This window comes from Phoxinus phoxinus, assembly GCF_949152265.1.
Source record: "Phoxinus phoxinus genome assembly, chromosome: 14".
Taxonomy (NCBI): domain Eukaryota; kingdom Metazoa; phylum Chordata; class Actinopteri; order Cypriniformes; family Leuciscidae; genus Phoxinus; species Phoxinus phoxinus.
The window spans coordinates 30,747,449-30,771,348 of record NC_136889.1 but is presented as its reverse complement, the minus strand read 5'-3'; the positions used below and the strand labels follow the sequence as shown (position 1 = coordinate 30,771,348).

At 39.3% G+C, this 23,900-nt stretch overlaps 1 protein-coding gene across 1 annotated transcript in view; it reads right to left on the bottom strand.

The window, feature by feature from the left end:
• prkn (parkin RBR E3 ubiquitin protein ligase) overlaps positions 1-23,900 on the bottom strand; it is a 175,050-nt gene that overhangs the window by 74,574 nt on the left and 76,576 nt on the right. The window contains exons 4-6 of the mRNA XM_079634640.1: positions 14,065-14,183; positions 2,735-2,818; positions 902-1,017 (exon numbers count right to left, since the gene is read on the bottom strand). Of these exons, the coding sequence (XP_079490766.1) occupies positions 902-1,017; positions 2,735-2,818; positions 14,065-14,183 (319 nt within the window). The remainder of the gene's footprint in view (positions 1-901; positions 1,018-2,734; positions 2,819-14,064; positions 14,184-23,900) is intronic.

The following is a 23,900-nucleotide window of genomic DNA, read 5'->3' as shown; positions in this document are numbered from 1 at the left end:
TAGCTAAAAGGTCTTCTTTAGGAGTGTGTAATCCTACCCATGATCACCTAACACAGTTCCCATCACCAGCACAGGTTATCTGGCGGATGCCATCCCGGAGCCCACTGTTGCCAGCCAGCCAATACCCCATGCCTGTCTTATTTCCACAATAAGTATTATTTTAAAAGTATGCTTAAGTGTATTCTTTTTCACAAGAGTACTCTTTCAAAAGGGAACTTTGACTGTAGTGTAACTGCTTTAAATAATAGCTTGACAAGCCAGAGTTTCAAAGCAGTGATGAGTGTGTATTGTAGTCAGAGCTAAGCAGAATAACAAGACACAATTTATATTTATAACTGTGGCACATCCAGAGCACATTCCAATATGCATCAATCGAAATAATCTGCAAGCCTTAAATTAAAAATATGCCTATAAACCAATATTATTTAAATTATTAAATATTTAAAAATTCTCTTTTAAAATGCTCTTGAAGTCTTTCTACTTAAACATTTCCTATTTAATCCGATATGCTACTTGCCATTTTTTTTGTAATTATTTCAGCAATTTACTGGCAATTTCTGAGTGAAAATAATTTCTACACTTTCGTGTGTGTGTGTGTGTGTGTGTTTGCATTCATTCAGGCATTCATTGTGTTAATATATTTATGGTTTCAGGGTTTATTTATAGGTTTTAATCAATTCCCTAATAGAAACCAAGCAAAAACTAAATGTTTTGTAATCGTGGCTGGTTAGGACAAAAGCTTTTATCGTTTGTTGGTTTATCCCATCACGCCTGTTTGGGACATGCTGAGATTAATGTTGTAATGAACTGTCAGATTGGCTCTTTGCTGTGCAGCCTAAGAGACTCATTTCGACCTCTATGATGGGTTTAGTGACACATGGAAAAACCGAGAGCAACTCACACAATGTCGGTGCAGGCGATGCAGGGCACTCTGCGTGTGTTGGGCATTATCAAGTCCAGCGCTGCTGAAGTGTCATTATCACCGGTGGGGTGGGCAGCACATTTCAGGTAAAACTCCTACAAGAAGCACAAACCAGATGTAATCATGTCCTGCAAACCCCCACTAACAGACTAAAACAACCCCACTGCATTACTGGATCCAGCTGAGTTAAAGCTGCCAATTTAGTGCAACAAGCGGACAGTCCTCTTTGTCTGTCAAGCACTTACAGCACTAGACAGACAAAAAGGCACAATTAATATTATGCCTCATTGAAAATGGCTTTGTAAAATTAGTCAATTCTGATGTAGCATGGTTGGTAAAATGTAAGTGACTTACTATATAATGATAAAAAGTGTGGACTAGCTGTAAACACATTTACTCAAGACACCATAAGAGAATTTCAGGTGTGAATCCAGCCAAGGCAACGTCCATTTCCTCCATCTCTCAATCAACACAATTTCCTGTCTAAACCCTCATCCTTCCCTCGCACTTTGTAACATATCTTTCCCTCGCGGGTCAAAATGACCCGAAGCCCAAAAATTATGCTTAATTATTATTTTTTGTCCAGAAAGCTTATTTTATTTAAAGCAACACTTTTACACAAGGAACTTTTCCTCTGCGGTCGCCCTACAGGTTGGAAGCAGAATTGTCCATTACCGCTGCCGTAAATAATTTAGCCTCCCGCCGCCTGTCGCACACACACTCGCTGTTTATCCAGCTCCGGCTTTGGAAATAACAATGTCCACAGACAAGGAAGAGTATGTTGCATGATTTCATGAAAGTGTGATGTATTGCGACATCAGAATCGAAGAAAAACTAAATAATGCCTATTGTAACGCTTGATGTAAAGCAAGTCAAATTTGTAGTTTTCTCATGTCTCATTAGAACTACAGAAACTCGACCCGATCTGGCAGTCTTACATAGTGTGGTTATAGCCGATAAAGGACTGCAAAGTGGAGGCATAAGTGCCTTTCACCCTGTTACAACTTGATGAATCGCTGAAACGATTTTGGAAACATTATTTTAAAGTAAAAAAATCTTCCTTAGTGTTGCTTTAATACTAGATTTGATCAATTAATAATAAATCCATTGCCTAGTAATTTAAGCACATTCCTCACACTCTTTCAACTTCAATTCAAAATAACTAATATAAATAATACATATGAATAATAATATTTCATGCATAAACCTTTTAATTCATCTCAAAATATCTTACATTGTGTGTCTTTGCCAATCTCTTGTGGAAAATAAATAAAATATAACATGTTATTGCATGAATCTTGCCACTAGATAGCCTTATAGCTCTATTTGGAGCATATTTGCACTCTTCCTCTTGGCCCTAAAGTCATTTCTCTTCAGTATGCATTCAGATACTATAAAATATTTTTTTAAGGAACATTTTTTGCATTTTTTGTTAGAATTTTGAGCATTTTTAGGTTTCTGTATGTGTACTGAAGCATTCCTTGCATTCCTATGGGGGTCAAATTGACACGTGAGGGAAGGATGTGTTACTTTTTAAAATTTCAACCACAAAACTAAATTTGTTGTGTGTATTCGTGGTTCAAGTGCGACAAAGTCCTAGGGTTTTGGACCCCTCTGATGAACACTCAATTTTTACAAATTTTTGTTTCGGGTCAAAATGACCCAAGGGAAGGATAATAAACCAATCTGTGTTAGCTGGTTTAGGCTGGTTTTGCTGGTCTCCCGCACAGTTTTATGGTGTGTTTTTTTATTCGAGAAAGTGGCAATAGAATAATTAATATAATCATATGAAAAAAAATGTTGCTGTCTCACCGCTAGTCTGCCATCACAGTCTTGTGACTGACATACTCCATGAATCCTGTTAGGGAAAAGGACGTCATCCCAGCAGCACGGCCCCTACAGACAACACACACAACATCACAGAGATGATGGACATCAGTCACAGGAAGATGAGGACGACTATGGTAATTGGACGACAAGTAAAGGGCAGGAATGTGATGAGGAATATAGAGTAAGATAGAAAGAAGGGTCAAAAGACAGAAGGGCAGTTTAACGCAAAAAGAAACGGATCAAAAACTCACTGGAAAAACATGCCTTTATACCTACATTTTTGCAAAACTCCTAAAACTTACCTTAAACAATTCACTGCACTGTTACCAGCTGAAATTAACACTAGTGGTCAGATTATCAATTAATAAAGACTTATTTTTGAGCAGTTCCTTCCACAATACTAGGTTATGACCTCAACACATAGTTTTGTCTTACCATGACAAAATGTATGATACCATGTATGATTTGTAAATCATGGATTTGTTTTTTCTGACATAGTAAACCCTCGTTCAACATTGCACTTGTGATGGAGAGCACTCGAATACAAGGCCCATTAAACACAAATCACGATAAAAAGCTCAAATACTTGTAGAAGCAAGCTAAAATGGCACGGTTTATTTAAAAAAAAAAGCGTTTTTATTTCAAGTTTGCTTTTGTTAACATTATCGGTTAGGTTTATGGTAGAGTTTAGTGTAGGTGGCACGATATATCTGATTACAAGCATTAACCTTAGTGCCACTTACCAGACATTTCATTTCCTAACTGCTGCGAAACGTACAACCACCGACAAACAGATTCACGTTCACCTGTTTCTGGTAAAATGAACACACTTTTAGCGCCTCTAACTGGACGTTTCACTTTGAAAGTGTTGTGAAACATACAAAATTTGACCAAAATCATTTTGCAGAAATGATTTTCACAGACACGTTTTTCCAATGAACCTGGGTTGAAAACCTAAGAGATTGAAATGCAAACGCTAATTGTTCTAACTCTGATTACCCAAATAAAATGTTATTGCCTTAAAGGAATAGTTCACTTAAAAACTAAAACATTTACTCACCCTCAAGTTTTTTCAACCCTGTATGAGTTTCTTTCTTCTGCTGAACACAAAAGAAAATATTTCGAAGAATGTTGGTAACCAGACAGTTGATGGACCCCAGTAGTATTTCAGTGTCCATCAACTGTCCGATTACACACATTCTTCAAAATATATTATTTTGTGTTCAGCAGAAGAAAGAAACTCATACAGGGTTGAAAAAACTTGAGGGCGAGTAAATTATGATAAAATTTTCATTTTTAAGTGAACTTTCCCTTTAAGAAAGTAGTTCACCAAAAAAGGGAAAATTCTGTCATTATTTACTTATTCTCATGTCATTACAATCTGTTTTTTTCTCTTGAAAGAAACGGAGACTTTTTAAGAAATATTTATGTACTGTAGCTCTTTTACAGTACATATATTGAGAGTTACTCCTAAAACAACCAAAAAAACATACATAGGGCTGCGTAAAAAAATCCAAAATGACTTTTTTGTAAGCATCTACAGAAAAATAACAATGCAGGTTAAATAATTATAGATAATACATATATATATATATATATATATATATATATATATATATATATATATATATATATATATATATACATTTTTTTTTTTTTTTTTTAGTGGACTATCCCTTTAAAAACCACCAGCATTCGTTTTCGTTATACCTGCCACCTCCGTCACACACTCTTCCTTGTCCTTCTGCCAGATTAAGACACTCTCTCCATCCATAATTGTTTTGGGACAACTCCCCCCCACCCCCCACCCCGCCCGACTCCGACCGTGCCTGATTAGCATAAGCATTTAAACATTCTGACAGGGCCCTTAATAAGCAAGAGAAAAGGTTAAGAAAATCATTACGCGCCCACAGGGGGAGCGGGAGGGGTGAAGGGAAGGAGGGATGAAACGCGTGCCGTGGTGGAGGAGCCCGGAGATTACACGAAGACACCTGCTTAGAGACAGCAAGGAAAGGTCACACAGACCCCCGACGCGTCGGCTCAAAACAAACGCGCGCACACACACGCGTACGGCACTGAGAGTGTAAATGATTAATGAGAAAAACGCCGATGAATTATTCAACAACACACCTTCCGCATTGTTCACATCAGTCTCACCTCCCCACCCTCTCAGGACGGGTTTTTTCCTCCATGGAAGAGAATCAACATCGCAGTCCCACAAAGCCTTAATTACATTATTGTTTAACAAACAGGGCTGTGTGTGTGAGCCAGCTGTGAGGATTCTACTTCCTGTATCCAGCAGAGACACATCTGATACACACACACAGACCCGAGTCGATGCGCCTGATTGGTCGACTGCGCTTGCGTTCACCACACTCAATTATAGACATTTGAAGTCTATGAAAACACAAACATGGCAGACATCCATAGAACACAGAGTTGAATCACACACAGCAAATACTCAGGAAACACGGTACTAATCACAGTGACATCAAATCTGGGCGTAAGAAATCATCTTTGGTTTAACAATACACTGTAGATAGACTTTAGGCGCATTGCACACATATAGTACACTTTGATGTCACATGACCTTTAAAGCACTAAAATCTATCAATCCATTCATTCATTCATATACAGGTGCTGGTCATATCATTAGAATATCATGAAAAAGTTGATTGAATTCAGTAATTCCATTCAAAAAGTGAAACTTGTATATTATATTCATTCATTACACACACTGATATATTTCAAATGTTTATTTCTTTTAATTTTGATGATTATAACTGACAACTAATGAAAATCCCAAATTCAGTATCTCAGAAAATTTGAATATTACTTAAGACCAATTCAAAAAAAAGATTTTTTTGAAATGCTGGCCAACGGAAAAGTATGAAGATGAAAAGTATGAGCATGTCCAGCACTCAATACTGAGTTGCGGCTCCTTTTGCCTGAATTACTGCAGCAATGCGGCGTGATGGAGTCGGTCAGTCTGTGGCGTGATGGAGTCGGTCAGTCTGTGGCACTGCTCAGGTGTTATGAGCCCAGGTTGAGTATCACATCTTCCTCTTCACAATACCCCATAGATTTTCTATAGGGTTAAGGTCAAGCGAGTTTGCTGGCCAATTAAGAACAGGGATACCATGGTCCTTAAACCAGGTACTGGTAGCTTTGGCACTGTGTGCTGGTGCCAAGTCCTGTTGGAAAATGAAATCTGCATCTCCATAAAGTTGGTCAGCAGCAGGAAGCATGAAGTGCTCTTAAAAACTTCCTGGAGACGGCTGCGTTGACCTTGGACCTCAGAAAACACAGTGGGCCAACACCAGCAGAGGACATGGCACCCCAAACCATCACTGACTGTGGAAACTTCACACTGGACTTCAAGCATCTTGGATTGTGTGCCTCTCCTCTCTTCCTCCAGACTCTGGGACCGCGATTTACAAATGAGATGCAAAATTTGCTCTGATCAGAAAAGAGGACTTTGGTCCACTGTGCTTTATTAAATCCAGAGTCAACACAGCGTCTACCAGGACATGTCCAGAGCACTTCATGCTTCCTTCATTTTCCAGCAGGATTTGCACCTGCCCACACTGCCAAAAGAACCAAAACCTGGTTCAATGACCGTGGTATTACTGTGTAATTACTGTGTGATTTGGATTTCGTGGGTTTCATAAGCTGTAAGCAAAATTATAACAAATAAAGGCTTGAAATATCTCACTTTGCATGTAATGAGTCTATATAATATATTAGTTTCACCTTTTAAGTTGAATTCTTGAAATAAATTATATAATTATATGTTAAAATATTATAATATAATATTATAATAAATATATAATTAAACTATTCTAATTATATGACCAGCACCAGTAGTGTATGGGGAATATACTGTACACTAAAATGTAATTGCTTGGGGTCAGTAAGATTTTTCAAAGAAATTAATAAAAAAAAATTCAGAAAGTATGCATTAGATTGGTAAAGAAATTACTGTAAAGACTTTTGCATTGTTTTGTTACAAAATAATTATATTTCAAATAAATGTTGTTCTTATAAATGCTGTTATCTATCAAGTAATCCTGAAAAAATACTTCCACACTTCAGTAATAATACTAATAATAATATGAAATATGAAATGTTATATTCAGTATATTGTAATGATTTCTGAAGGATCATTTGACACTGAAGACTTGAATAATGGCTGATGAAAATTCAGCTTTGCAACACAGAAATAAATTACAGTGTAAAATATAATAAAACAGAAACTATTTTAAATTGTACAATTATTTCACACATTCTAAAAAATGCTGTGTTGTTTCAACCCAATTTTGGGTAAAATATGGACAAACCCAAAAGTTGGGCTAAAAATGTAATCTAAAAATACAACCCAACGGCTGGGTTTGTCCATATTTTCCCCAAAATTGGGTTGAAACAACACAGAATTTTTTAGAGAGCATAGAATATTACTGTTTTTACTGTATTTTTGATCAAATAAAGCCTTGTTCAACATAAGACCTTTTTTTTTAAACATCTTACTGTACACTGTAAACATATCCAATAATCGACCATAAACTAGCCGGAGTGCAGCTTAAAGGACAAGTTCGGTATTTTACACTTAAAGCCCTGTTTACAGACCGTATCTGATGAAATAGAACGGTTAAGATTAAAATTTGGACACATGCTGCTGTCCCGAGAATTTTAGTTTTATTTAGCGTTTGTGGACCTATTTTGCCAAACGCGTCACACCCAGATTCTTCCGTTGAGAGCTTGAATAATAGACACCAGTTGGTGGCGATAATGCACCTTTGCCGATTGCAAGCAAACCGCTGGCATTTCATTGAATACACAGAAGAAGCAGAAGAAGAAGCGGCGGAGGAATATCGTACCTCACACAGCACATTCAATACAAGTCAATGGAGGTGGACAAACACTACGATAAAACCTGTTGGAAAGCATCTTTTTCAGCGATTTTTTTTGGGATCATATCAGTGAACACCCCTGACCACTCGGTGAGTTTCACGTCTTTGTAAACGAAAGTTTAATGTGTTTTAGGAAGGAATCTGCCAGTGCACATAGACAACCATTGTGGGGGTGGGGGGGGAAAGCTAAATAAACCTAAAATTCTCGGGACAGGAGCATGTGTCCAAAGTTTAATCTTAACCGTTCTATTTCATCAGATATGATCTGTAAACAGGGCTTTAAGTGTAAAATACCGAACTTGTCCTTTAACTGAGGCTAAATTTGAAGCCATGTTACGTGCTGCTCTGTTACGCATTCTGGCTGTTTTTATTTATTTATTTATTTAATTTATTAACATGTTTATTTTTTACATTCATTTGTCAATTTAATATTCATGTTCATATAGAGTTTTTTGCTATAACATTACACAACAATTCAAACGTTGTTAAAGAAGAACTCCGGTCAATTTTAACATTGAGCTCATTTTTTTGTAAATTTGGAGTGCTGTCAATACAGAGAACAACGATTAAAATCGGTGTTGCCTACACCGTGTTATCCTCTTTTTAAAATTTGCACCCTATTGACTTGAATGGGGCAAGTTTTAAACCTGCTTTTATCCTCCTAACATCCTTGATGTGTCAGTACAAGTGCCCAGCCATGTTGAGTGATTCCTTCAGAGTGAACACGAGTGAATCTGACTGCAGTAGATGTGAAAGATATGAATAAAATGATGTTATATCAGCCAGCGCACAGACCTGTATTTAGTTCCTGTTTTCGGTCGAAGTCCAAAGTAGTCGATTGTCGAGTTCACGCGCATAGGTTTAGTTACCTATGATCACGCACGTGAACTCGACAATCGACTACTTTGGACTTCGACCGAAAACAGGAACTAAATACAGGTATGTGCGCTGGCTGATATAACATCATTTTTATTCATCTTTCACATCTACTGCAGTCAGATTCACTCGTGTTCACTCTAAAGGAATCCCTCAACATGGCTGGGCACTTATAATGACATTTCAAGGATGTTAGGAGGATAAAAGCAGGTTTAAAACTTGCCCCATTCAAGTCAATAGGGTGCAAATTTTAAAAAGAGGATAACACTGTGTAGGCAACACCGATTTTAATCGTTGTTCTCTGTATTGACAGCACTCCAAATTTACAAAAAATTTAGCTCAATGTTAAAATTGACCGGAGTTCTCCTTTAACTCTGTCGCAAATAACACAAACCCCATTGATTTTTTTTTTTTTTTTCAGGATTTATTTTGCATCCTATTTGTGGAAAGTGCCAGGAACATTCATTCTCAAAGTAAAACATATTGCTAACATCCAAGTAATAAATAGTCTTTAATCCCAACTATAGAGGGCTTTTAATGTGGTGTGTGTCAGTGTTGTATCGGTGTATTGAAGTGTGTGTTGTGAAGCATGAAGCCTCGGCATCACCCCTGACACCGTGTTGAAAGCAGGTGAAGCATTGTAATGCGATGCTCAAAGTTGACCCTGTTTGCAGCTGACCTTTCGAAGCGCAGCCGATGATTACCGGATAATTCACATGAGGTATTATTATGTGGGCTGTGCCAGAGCAAAAGTCTAAACAAAACTGAAGAGAGACACAGAGCAATTTCATATCCTGGAATAATAATAAAAAAAAGAGTCTGATTTGACTTCTGAGATTTATCAAGGCTACATATATTACTTTAAACGGGTGGTTGATTATGATTTCACTTTTAACTTTAGTTAGTGTGTAATGTTGCTGTTTGAGCATAAACAACATCTGCAAAGCTACAAAGTTCAAAGCAAAGGGAGATTATTATTTTATTTTTTAAAGGACTACAACAAACGGCTGGTAGGAACTACACGACATTCCTCCCGGGTTAGTGACATCACCAACCCTAATATTTACATAAACACGCCCCCCGGGGTTTATAGATTATCATGACAGATTATGCTAATCAATGACTAGAAGATAACTACACATCAGCAACAAATTCATCAACTAACTATTCAGAAATGTTGTCTACATGTTGTCACTTCTTCTTGAGTGTCTCCATCTTTGTCTGACTCCGGTTTGAACATAAAAGGCTGAAAGTTTTTGAAATGTTTAGTGCATGTGTGTGTGAGGTAAAAGGACACGAGCTCTTGTAGCTCCGCCCCCTGTGCCGGGAGCAGCAGCTCATTTGCATTTAAAGGGACAGACACAAAAACAGTGCGTTTTTGCTCACCCTCAAAAAGTGAGAATTTTACCATGCTAAATAAAAATATCTGTGGAGTATTTTGAGCTAAAACTTCACACACACATTCAGAGACTTATTCAGAGTACATCAGAGACTTATTTTACATCTTGTGAAAAAGGCATTATACCACGCTTTTTAACTTCACTATTGCACTATTCACTATTGACTTTAAAGTCCCCCTGTCAATAATTGTATGCCTTAAAACTCAACTTTGATTACCAAAATGGCATATTTAAATGTTTTTTTTTTTTATTATTCTTAATGCCTTAAAATAGCTTGAATATGACTCTACAATCCTTGCTTCATTTAGTATACGCAGTTCTATGAATATGCAAATGAGCCCCGCCTCCACTCACTCGCACCAGCTCACAGATTCACTCGGCCAACTTACTGAGGTAAACGCTGCACAATAGTATCGCTCTTTACAACGTCAGACACATAACGGTGATTAATATGATTAGCCTTTTGCTTGACTATGTTATCAAACTGCTAATAATATTTTGCTAATGTTACACAAACTATGTTCCCGTTCGTCATCTCAGTCTGCCTTCTAACAATCATTGGAAACGCTTTGAACAACTCAGAACGTTAGTAGAGAGAGGCAAATAGTTCATCATAACATCGTAATATACCGTACATCAGACACCCACTATATTGCTAAATCTACCCGATTGTTCATATCAACAGAAAAAATACCGGGATAACATGGCATCTCCTTAGACGCTCCTGCTTCAGTTAATGATATGCAAAAGCCCGCCCCCCTCGCGACCTGATTGGTTTTAAGATATTTTGTGACTTCAGAAACACAGGCGGTTTCAAGCTGCGTTTTTGAAAGTCTTTTTTTTCACTGCAGTTTTTAAAGAGAAAATACTTAGCAATGGTGTTGACATGAATTTGCTCATGGTTTGTCTTAAAGAAACTTTTATGATACTGTTGGTCCTTTTTGGATCTTGACAGCTACAGTCGTTTAAAAAAAGGACATCCACTTTCTTCAAAAAGTCTTATTTTGTGTTACACAGAAAAAAAAAAATAACATAACAATTTAGAACAAAATGAGGCAAGTAAATGCTTAAATTATTGCCTTTTTTTGGTGAACCATTCCTTTAAGAACAACCGGACAGCTCAACTTGATACACAATGTCGTAAGACAAATATGAACTCTGAAATGTAAAGTGTGAAATGTAATATCTGTGGGGCTGGGGGTTTCATTACAATGGGAACACCCCGAACATTATAATTAAAACTTCTAATTAAAGCCTTGGGGCACATCGAGATATTTATAATGCCAGCAATCTAGTCAAAACTGTATTTCTCATAATTGCGTTCTGGAGAGATGCAAGCCAAGGTTATTTTCTATTAATGTTCAAAGCACAAAGAAACTTGTAACAGCAACAATGAGCAGGTTCTCCCCCTAAAGGCCTAATTCAGGGATGTAGGTTTTGAAGATCTTGGCGTGAAAGCGCCTAAATCATACAGTAAATCTGCTAAAAGCCAAGGCAGGGCTGTTAAGCTAGGAGTTTCTGTAGATGGAGATGAATGTTTTTGATTGAAAGTGTTGCTAAGTCCAATATCTCCAAAGGCCCAAATGAAGAGCTCTGACAGCGAGTGCATAAACTTTGCCGTCTTCTCCTCCTCAGCAAGTTCTCTGGAGAGAGTTAGATGAGAAGAGCTGGAACCCGTTTCAGGCCCGAGGATGTTAAGAGCCAATCGCATCACAAGATTGGCAAAGGAACGGGGCGGCACTGGCACTGAGACAGCGGACGAACAGATTCTCAGCGCCGAAGACCACCGCGAGCGGAAAGAAAAGGCAGGTGCAGCTTAGCGACGTGTCAGTCAGCTTTCCCAAACACGGCAGAACGTGGAGAGGTGGGAATGATGCCCACGCGCTGGGACAGAAAGTCCATACGGGCCGAAAGATAAAACGGGCCGCGGGCAGAGTTACGGAGGGATGGGGCTTATGACAGCCGAGACGTGGGTTTGTGCTGTTCTGCATTCATTCTGCCGGCTAAGAAGTGTCACTGTTCGTTAGTTATGAGACTTGAGGCAACAAATGTTTCTGAAGAATAGCAATAATAAGCAGGTTTTCCCCCTACAGTCATAATTCAGTGATGTGGGTTACAGAGTTCCCGCATTAGAATAACTCGCCAAATATTGTTTGAAATGAGGACATTTAAGAGTGTCCATGATAAAGGAAAGGAAATTCTTTTAAAAATGTAGTTAAAAACTATGGATGGTCCGACAGGAATTTTTTTGTTGTTGTTGTTTTTTTTGCACGATACAATATCGATTTTAACAAACTAATGGCCAATTCCGAACACGATATTTGTCACTTGCATTCTCAAAGCACAAAAAAACACATGCATTAAGGTACAGTATATTAGATAGTTTATTCATCAAATTATGGATTGTATTAATTTAACATTCAACAGGCCAACATTATAAGTGAGGAACAAAGGTAAAAGATACAAATGAGACTTGACAACCTTCAGAGGTTATTTTTGCTATCAACTTTATATATGCTGACAAACCTTGTACCGATTTCATTCTGTTTTGGCAAGTATTTCATTATTTTATGCATATTATAAATATGTTGGGTTATGGAACAGATATTACTCAAGTGCATTCATGCAGTTGATTAAAGGTGGGGTATGTGATTTGCAAAACGGCTGGCAGATTTTGAAAATACACAACTCAAATGGTCCTACCTTCTTTCCTTTGACTCCACCCATTCAAAGAACATGGACATGGATGGGGGAGGGGGGGATGGTACGACCGATTGATTGACGCACTTACTGTCCAATGATTCTAGGTGGTCTTGGAAATGATTGACTGGAGTTTTTCGAGTCCTGCCCGTTCCACAGATGATTAAATTGCTTAATTTTTATTTCAGTGCTTCTAACTCAGTGGCTGTAAGTGGGTTAGGAATAGGATTTTAAGTGATCTTGAAAAAATGGCCAAAAAAGAGAATTACATACCCCACCTTTAATAAACTCGGTTTGTTATATCTGCCTTTTTCATGCTATAGCTGATATGTCGATGGCTTTAAATTGATCAAAATGCAGCCGATAAAGTTATTAAAAATGGCAAGTTTTAAAAAATATATTCTTTGAATTCATTTGTTTTTAAAAAATCTTGTATACCAAATTTTCCAAAAATACAATAATAATAGTAATGACAATTTCTAAATTTCTTGATTTTATGCCCCCCTTTATGGATTTTAATTCAGACATTAAAAACGTGCTAATCATAGAAAAGGTGCAATCAAGTCATTGTATGTATGACATTTAAAAAAAAAAGTTAAATAAATGCACTGCTAGAACAATTTTTTTCTGGTCACATGACTTTAAATGCATCAAAAAAAAAAAAAGTAAAAAAAAAAGAAGTAAAAAAAAAAAGCCACAATATGAAAATACCTAACTGTTGGATTACCTTAGTGCCAGTAATGGTACACTCTTAAAAATCAAGGTTCCAAACGTTTTTAATTATTTATTTGTTTTTATGGAAGCTTGTTTCCGGTAATTATGCCATTTTTCTCACAATTTTGTGTTTATATGTTGTTATTCTGACTTTATTTCTTGCAATTTTCTACTTTAATCACATAAACCCATAACCCATAAACCACAATCTCCCTTTTGTTTAGAATTGTGAGATATAAACTAACAATTGTGAGAAAAAACTCATAAACGCGAAAAAAAAAAAAAAAACTAATCATGAGATAAAAAGTAACAGTTACCTTTTTTATTTTTTATTCCGTGGCGAAAACAAGCTTTCATAGTTTTCTGCAGCGATCCCATTGAAAACCCATTTTGGCCTCCTCACAGAACAAGAGCATTTCTTTAAAATTGACATTTTCCTTATTATGAAGAACATTTTAACAATCTAAAAACAACTTTTCAACTAAAGAACTTTTTGTGCAATAAAAAGGTTCCATGGAAGTTCGATCTCAATAAAGAGCCTTTATTTTTAGGAGTGCAAATAAAGGCAAGAAAAAAGCGATATTGACTAGATGACTTTTAATGTCTTCTGAACGCCAAACTAACAAAACAATGTCAGTAGTAAATTGGATGCAATGAAAGTACCTGGTTAGGGCAAGCAATTCTAGTGGCATATATACATTCATGTACATACCCTGCTGAGAGTAAGGGTGCCTTGTTTGCAGTATCTGCATCGAACACGTAGTTTTCCAGGCTGGATGGCCTTGCAGACCGCCTTACAGAACACATAGAAACTGCTGTGGCCTTTACTTTCTGTAAGAACAAAGAAAAACACCATAAAAACAAGCAATAATGGAGAAGTGTGTGTTTTTTTTTGACAACGATTATTAAACCATTTGTTGGTTGACATCCTAAAGCATGTAAAAACTCATATTATTGCCAGTTGGCCAGCAACTTTATTAAGATCTGTAACATAAGACATGTTTATATCACTTACCCATGATGATGTAAGTGATGCAAGAGATTCAAATCAAATACTGTCTACTGAAGAAAAATCATAAACCTTCTAACTTCTACATCAGTTGTAAATGTGCCAACACATATGTGAAAAATTCCTTACCGAAATGTAAATATGAGGGTCAATATCGGTGAGTCTTCACATTTTGTAACAGGTGGCGTTTTATGGAGAGATGGAGACTCATCTCATATACTGTACGCTGTGAGTGACATGAACTGCACTATTTGTTACTAATATGCAAGAAAATATGCACAGGGACAAAAATATAGATTTTTATTATAAATTATGCAAAACACAGTTTCATGGTAAGAAACATTAAAAGCTGGTAATTGTTCTCAACCATTGGAAGACTGGTTGCAAAAAAAGTTATCTGCAGTCTTAAAATATGTGTTCCAAAAGGAAGAAGATGTTTCGGTTCTCCAAAGCATCCTCCAAAGGGATAAATTAGCTCCAACTTCAGGCACAATATGAAGCATCAATGACGTAAGTGTACGCTGACTGCCATATGAAACCCTGGCACCCGCCATTTTTAAAAACACAGTTTACATATATTTATGTATTAAGTCCGCAAACTTTAAAAACAGTGATAGATGGACCGAAGCCAAAGTCCAGGCAGGACAACTTGTGTGTCTACCATACAATGGTAGACTATAGGCTACCAGTAGAGAATAAGTCAATATTTTTGCATCCTTTTAATTGCTTATTCCATTTGGTGCCGAAATTACACTTATTTAAGAACGGATGGGATAAGCTGAGCAACATTGCAGACTAAATCTTAGCAAGCTTCTGTTTGCTTTTATTTTGTATCCCTTTCTTCTAGTCCTCTATTAGTTAACAGCTGTGGAGTGTTTTGAGTGGGACGTAAGTGGGTTGGTTTGAGCACTGAGTAGAGAATAAGAACGAGGTGTAGCAGCGCTCCGACAAGCCACCACAGTCCCAGGACAAACGGCTCACAATCCAATTAACCAGAAAAGAAGATCCAGACATCTTCTCTGCATATGATTTACTTGAGAGAGGACATGTCCTATCAGTCTGTCCCATCCCAGTTTAAATCACTCATGCACACACACGCACACACCTGGGAGCAGCATTCTCATTAGAGCTAAAAGCATGGGGCAGCGAAGAGGTACAAGATACCTTGACACAGCTAACAATAAATCGAGCAGAGTGGGTTTTATAAGACAGGCACCCTATTATTTATGATTTCTGCATGATTCCTCCATTATGCTAATGCTTTTACAGGGAGAAGGGCTAGATAAAAGAGGTAGCGTGATTGGACTAAGTAGCCGAGTGGGCCGCTAGCCAGAGCGAGGTTGAAAAGGGAAGGACGGGCAGAGGACAGCTTGTAAAAGCGGCGCCATTGTGGCAAATGACAGCATCCACTTCACCAACCGGTGTGCTTACAAAAACATTCAAATGCTCTCTCTGAGAGCTGCGTATTACTGCTGAAGGAGGTTGCAAAAGCGTCAGCGTTGCACAAACTAATGTATATGAAAGGATATATAGTACTTACAAAGGAATTCTAGTTTGGGACTGAAAGCATCATATAGGAAGTGAGTCAGTGGCAATTGCTTCAAGATTGCACAGGAAGAACAGCGTCCTATTAATGTACATATAAATGGCAATGGCAAATTTGTCATATATGTAAGGTTGGGCACAACAACATATTTGAGTGGGAGACAGTATTTGAAAATCAGCACAGATACACAGTACTTCTAACCCAGGCTAAGTGGAAAACCGTACCTCTGGCGTGCCAAAATGACATTACGTTGCTTCTTGCATATCTTGGAACACTTGCAAAGTGAAATGTCCAGTGAGTGGCTCTAAAAGCATGTTCAGTTGTAACCAAAGCAAGAAAATGGCAACGTTTTATTTACATTGATTGTAGTGGCAAAAACAACGTTGGGTTTTTCCTGTAACCCCCTGTTATTGTTTTCAACCACCTGGAGAATGCGAGTACCGGGTCAGACTCGCAGCCCGGATCCAAGAAAATCCAAGAGTGTTGTTGTTGAGCGTTTGTTGAGATTTATTACAAATAAACATAAAGTACAAAACAAAAATGAGAACTGGTTTAAATGTCTTTAAAGATTCCTTTGTAGCGCTTGGAGTTCAGCTTTCCCATACAGGCCAAGCTCCAGTAACGCAGATCCAGGCCGAGGTCAAAGACTGTATCTGCTGGCACGCCTTCTCCTTCTCTCATGCGCTACACGCTCCAACTTATAGGATAGCGCCCTCTCTGGCTGTAGAAGGTGTACTACTCAAATGCAATAGAAAAGACAATTATAAGTAAATTATGAAAACAAAAATAAACTCAAATGCGGCTCCTACACACCGGCCCCTAATTGTTCTCTATTGAATCAATTACTTAAAATAAATACAAAAAAGGAGCCGGAAATCAAATAATCTCTTAATACTTTTTAGAAAAAATATGTATATATGTATACATTACATCCCTTATTGGTGATCTTTAAGGGGAACCAGACACTCTTCATTTTCCAGAATTCGGCACAGCTTGGTAATGGGCCTATCAAGGATTGAAGTCTGTGTCTGGAGCTTCACAGATCGGACCATCCCCTTTCGATCAGGCCTGGTCTCTAGAACTCTTCCTAATGGCCATGATCCTCTAGGAGCAGTGGGGTCAACCACTAGAACAAGATCTCCAACATTCAGGTTCTTCTTCACTACAGTCCATTTTTGCCTTTCCTGGAGTGTAAGAAGGTATTCTTTGGTCCATCTATGCCAGAAGAGATCCGCCATGTACTGGACCTGTTTCCAGCGGCGTCTAGCATAAAGGTCTGATTTCAGGAAGATTCCTGGAGGCATAATGGGCTGGGTTTTCAGCTGGAGGATGTGGTTTGGGGTCAGCGGTTCCAGGTCGTATGGGTCTGAGGACACTGTGGAGAGAGGACGGTTATTTAGAATCGCCTCTACCTCACAGAATAGAGTTTGAAGACCCTCATCATCGATGGACTGTTGATGGAGTGTGGAGTTCAGCACGTAACGAACAGATCTTATAAGCCTTTCCCAGACTCCGCCATGGTGCGATGCTGCTGGTGGGTTGAAACTCCACTCAATTCCATCAGGAAGCAGGGCATCCTGGATCTTCAACTTGTCCAGTGTTATCAGAGCTTTCTTGAGCTCCACCTGAGCACCCACCAGATTCGTTCCATTGTCCGATCTGATATGCTTAACCTGCCCCCTTCTGCAAACAAATCTCCTCAAAGCGTGAATGCATGAGTCAGTGTCTAATGAGAAAGCTACTTCCAAATGAACAGCTCTGCTGGACATACATGTAAACAGAACTCCATACCTTTTGATGGTGCTTCTTCCTCGCTTCACTTCAATCGGGCCAAAGTAGTCCAATCCAACATTGGTAAAGGGAGGGAGGTCAGGTAGGATTCTTTCTAGCGGCAAATCTGCCATTTTCTGCTCACCTGCTTTGCCCCTCACACGTCGACACATGACACATTTTGAGAGCACCTTTCTTGCTAAGGAGTTGGCCTTACTAATCCAATATTTCTTACGAAGCTCTGAGAGCATGTGGTTCCTGCCACTGTGACCACAGCGTTCATGAATGTGTCTTAAAAGAAGAATTGAAATGTGTGAATCTTTGGGCAAGATACAGGGGTGTTTAGTTTCATCAGGCATGGCAGATTTGTGCATCCGGCCACCTACTCTTAAGATGCCTTCATCTAGCACAGGATCAAGCCTACAGATCCTGCTGCTCTTTTTCACTTTAGGTGGGGTCATTTGTAGTGTTGTTATTTCAGCTGGGAATGCTTGCCTCTGAACATAAGAGATAACTGATCTTTCTGCCTGTAAGAGATCTTCCACTGTGAGGAGCTGTCCACCGGGTTTTGGTCTCACCTTTTGGCTGTGGGAGCGGGTAGTAACTTGATACGATGGAAAGTCCTTTTGTTTTTTGATTCTCAGTATCAAGGCATTTTTCAGTTTGATGTACCATGCCACTGCTTTAAGTAACCTAATCCAATTTGAAAAGTATGAAATAAGCTGGCCGGTGGGTGTGTCAGCGTTTACCACTGTTGTAAACACAGTAGTGTTTTTCCTGACCTCTGGATCATCCTGTAACACTGAGCCCAATGCCTCCACCTCTAACCAACTTTCCTCAGGTTTCCATAGGAACTCTGGGCCATGCATCCACCTTCTTTGCTCCATGAATTTGCCTGCACTCAATCCTCTCGAGGAATCATCAGCTGGATTGTCTTTACTTCTTGTGTATCTCCATTGAGACAGCTCCGAGTTATCTCGAATCAGCGAGACCCTGTTTGCTACATACGTTTTAAATCTTGCAGTGTCACTTCTAATGTACTTAAGTACGGTTTGGCTGTCGGTCCAGAAAACAGAGGGCTTTAAGGGTAGATGTAGTTCTCTCCTTAGCATTTTGTCCACCTTTACCAACAATGCTGCAGCGGCCAGCTCCAGACGTGGTACTGTGATGTTCTTTAAAGGAAGGACTCTGGACTTTCCCATGAGAAAAGTGACATTTACAATGTCCTGTTCATTAGCTTGTCTTATGTAGCTCACTGAGCCATAGCCATTCTCACTGGCATCAGCAAAATGGTGTAGTTCTGCACACTTTGTTGTTCCATAGCCTTTTGGTTTCAAACAGCGTGCAACACTGAAGCTTTTTATTCTTTCCAAACTGTTTGTCCATCCTTCCCACCTGTCAACTACAACTTGGGGCAAAGGTTCGTCCCATCCAAAGCCTCTCTGGCAGAGCTCCTGTAGCAACTGCTTGGCTGGGAGAATGAGAGGAGCAAGAAAACCGAGGGGATCAAAAATGGAACTTACAACAGAAAGTATGCCCCTGCGGGTAGGTGGCTTTTGGCTTAAATTGATGTTAAACTGGAAATGGTCAGAGTCCACACACCACTGCAATCCCAGGGCTCTTTCTATTGGTAGGCTGTCTTTGTCCAGATCCAGTGTTTTGATTTCTTTTGCCCATTTTTCTTTTGGAATGGATGCTAGAACTGCCCGATTATTGCTGACCCATTGAGTCAGCTGGAATCCACCTTTGTAGCATAGTGCTGTGAGGTCTTTTACTAGCTGGATGGCTTCAGACTCTTCAGCCACGGACTTAACACAATCATCCACATAAAAGTTGTGCCGGATTGTTTCAGCTACGTGAAGGGGAAAACAGCTTTCATTGTCATCAGCAGTTTTTCGTAATGCAAAACTTGCACAACTTGGGGAGGACACTGCACCAAATATGTGCACAAGCATATGGTATTCCTTCGGGGTTTGACTGGTGTCACCCTGTGGCCACCACAGGAAGCGCAAGTAGTCCACACCTGATTTCTCTACTCCCACCTGATGGAACATTGACTTAACGTCAGCCATAATTCCAATGGGTTCTTTGCGGAATCTCCAAATGACTCCGACAAGAGAATTGGTCAGATCAGGACCTTGTAGTAGCTCTGTGTTGAGGGATACACCTTTGTAAGTAGCTGCACAATCAAACACCACTCTAAGTTTCCTTTTTTTGGGGTGGTACACTCCGTGGTGTGGTATGTACCATACCTTTCCAGGTGCCTGTGTGAGTTCTTCCTCTGGGACCTCCTCTGCATAATGATTTTCAAAGATGTCATTGATAAAAGTAACATATTCTTGTTTGTATTGTTCATCTTTTTTCATTTTCCTTTTCAGAGTTTGGAGGCGCTGCTCTGCAACTTGGCGATTGTTAGGCATACTGACATCAGTTTTCCTAAAGGGCAATTTCAGATAGTAATGCCCATCTTGTAAGACCGCCTCATTGGCTATCTCTAAAAACCTTCTGTCCTCAACTGACATTTCGGTCTTCTCCTCAGATGCTACCTCACTGAAATCCTGATTATACTGTGCGATCAGAAGCTGTTCTAGATTTGCAACCGATATCCTATTCACAGTCACACTCTCTGCACTGCCATCAGCACTTCTCAGTGGCCCGTTTACAACCCATCCCAATAAGGTTCTAACTGCGTATGGGCCCCCACCCTGACTATTAACAACCTCCCATGGTTCTATGCACCTTGGAGCATTTGTGCCAATCAATAGCTCCACCTTTGAATTAATGCTGGGAAGTTTGACTCGACTTAGATACTTCCATTGTGTTAAGTCTTCTTGCTTGGGAATGCTGTTTGCTGTAACTGGCATTTCTTTTTGAGTGAAGAGATCAGGAAGAGGTAAGAAGTTGTTGCTGTCCAGTGCTGATACTTCCATTTCAGATACGACATGAGTTGGAACAGTTTTTTCTTGATTCATTGTGCGTAGAAGAATGTGTGTTTTTCTACCCTTCAGATTGAGCCGAAACATAAGATCCTCGGAGCAGAAGGTGGCGGAGGATCCAGGGTCCAGGAGAGCATACACCTGTAAGACTTGGCTGCCTTTCGCTGCCTTAACCTGAACTGGGACAATGGACAGCACACTCTCTTGGTCTCCGGCCCCTATATGACCACATAACCCTGCTGATGCACTGCCTATAACATCAGAGGATCTTTCTGCCTTTTTGATAATACTATCTTTGGCCTCAATATGCAGGACACTAGGGTGAGCTTGCTTACATACTTTACAGCTGAGACGCCCTTTGCAGTCTTTGCTAATGTGGCCTGTGGAGAGACATCCAAAGCATATACCTTTGGTCTTTATAAAACTGAGCTTGTCTCTATGTGTTATCTTTACAAAATCTTTACACACGTCCAATGTGTGTCTTGAGCTACAGAAGGGGCAAGAAAGATCAAACTTCATCTGCTTTTGGGCAATAGCTATACTAGTGGCAAAACTACTGCCAGATGACTTCGAGGCCTGTGATTTGATTGGGGATCTAGCCTTTCCTCTACTAGCCGACTGATCTTGAAGATCACCAAATACTGGATCAGCTGCTATGCGAGCTTGTCTTTCAATAAAGCAGACTAGATCTAAAATCCTTACCCTACGACTACGTTGTTCTTGCAGCTCATAAGCCTTGTTACGCCATCTCTCTCGAAGCTTGAATGGTAGCTTGAGCACAATGCTTCTCATATTGGTTACTGTATCCAGCTCCTCCATATATTCCATTTCCTCCATAGCATTGCAGCAGCTCCTAAGAAACATGGAATAATCCTGTAGCGATTTAAAATCCTCAGATTTGATTTGGGACCAGGATAGGGCTTTTTCCAAGTAAGCACAAGAGATCTTATATTCGTTTCCAAAATTTTCCTTTAGCAACTCCTTTGCTCTCTTGTAGCCTCTATCTTGTGACAAGTACTCACAGCTCTTGACTAGCCTTTGTGCTAGGCCTCTCGTATACTGAATAAGAAACTGCAGTCTATCTTTATTGTTATCAGTTTTGCTTTCAACCATATTTTCAAATGAGTGAATGAATGACTTGTACTCAAGAACTTGTCCATCAAAGAGTGGGATGCTACCTTGCGGTAGTGTGGACAGAAGTTGCTGTTTCATAAGAATCTTTGTTAATTCACTCTGTTTTTCCAGAATTTTGATCATGTGACTTTCCTGTGCTGAACCGGGTGTAGGAATTTGTCCTTGAGATACAGTGGACTGAATGGCTGTAGCTGAACTTGCAAGCGACTGGTGGCTGACAGGGGGAATACTGTACGCCGAGGTCTGCTGTAGTTGTTGCCGGATATCACTGCTAGCCCTGGGCTGGAAAACAGGTCTACTGTGATGCCTATCTGAGCCTAAATTAAGAAGAGGAAATTGAACCTGAACACCTGGCCTGGTTTTAACTACTGGGGCTCTGTCATGTAAATAAAGTGAGCTATCAAGCTTTTCATCCAATGGTACATGTGTCACTGTGGATTTTGTCTTCACTTCATCTGCTTCTGCACCTAACCAGGGCATCTGTACTGTGACATCAGACTGAGCAGGTTTATACATTCCTATTTCAGCTTCTTTCAGATAATTAATTTTTGCAGTAGTGGCTTCAATTTCAGAATGCAACTCTAAAGATTCTCTCCTTTTTCTCAGAATATGCTCCTGCTCCTCAATTGCATGCCTTTCTTGCAGCTTTGCAGCTTTTGCCATTAAAGCTACTCTCTCTGCCTCTGCACTAATGCGCAATGACACAGACGATGTCTGTGATCTAAATGATTGTGCATCAGTATCATCATCGCCATCTTCTACTTGGGTGACAGAAGAGGAGTCTTCAACTGTAGCTTGGGAACCTGGGTTTTCTATGGCTGAAATCCAATTTTCAACGTTTGCCATAAAAGCTGTTATCTGTACACACCTAGGCTGATACCATGTTTCGTGGTCTTCTTGTTTTGCTTCTTCATCTAACATTTCACTATAGGAGACATGCAAGGCTTTGAACTCTTCAAGAAATTCATTAAACTTAATCATGTTTTGTTTAACTTCATCAAGAAATTCCGGATCAGTCATTAAATCATTCACAATGTTCATTCTTCGTGTTACATGTGACATTTTTCCTCCTCTAGATGAGCGCAATTGCGCAACAGTTTCACTCATGTCTTTAACAGGAGGTGTTTCTTCTTCGTTGGAATCAGCCATTATTCCCAAAAATCACAAAAAATATTTATCTTCCTCCTCAAAAATGTAGAAGACAGTTTGTATTCTTTCCAAACATAAACATATCGTTGCATTTCATTTGTTCCAATTAGGCTGTGCTTTCACCGCTCTTAATTGTTTGTCACAGTTCATCAACTCAAAAATCTGCGGTGAAATTTGCTTCTATATCCTTCAAATAATATTCACTTTGAAAGCACATACCTCCACTGAAGTGTTTCTTTGGCTTGCCACGCTTAGACCAACGTTTCCTTCGTCTTCATATCACATAGTTCCAACAGAATTCCTTCTTTGATGAATTCACAGCAAGTCTTTGACGAAATGTAGTGGCAAAAACAACGTTGGGTTTTTCCTGTAACCCCCTGTTATTGTTTTCAACCACCTGGAGAATGCGAGTACCGGGTCAGACTCGCAGCCCGGATCCAAGAAAATCCAAGAGTGTTGTTGTTGAGCGTTTGTTGAGATTTATTACAAATAAACATAAAGTACAAAACAAAAATGAGAACTGGTTTAAATGTCTTTAAAGATTCCTTTGTAGCGCTTGGAGTTCAGCTTTCCCATACAGGCCAAGCTCCAGTAACGCAGATCCAGGCCGAGGTCAAAGACTGTATCTGCTGGCACGCCTTCTCCTTCTCTCATGCGCTACACGCTCCAACTTATAGGATAGCGCCCTCTCTGGCTGTAGAAGGTGTACTACTCAAATGCAATAGAAAAGACAATTATAAGTAAATTATGAAAACAAAAATAAACTCAAATGCGGCTCCTACATTGATTTTTGTACAAACTGCAGCAGTTTGGAAAAGAAATGCCCAGTGAATGACGCTAAAAGGTTAGTGCTGTTTGGAAATAACACATCACCTACACAAAACCCTAGTCTAAACCTAACCGCTAGTGTTAGCAAAAGCAAACGTAAAGAGATAAAAATGCATTTGCAGAAGCAACCATGCCACTTTAGCGTTGAGCTTGGACTCGTAGCCGAATCGTAAGCG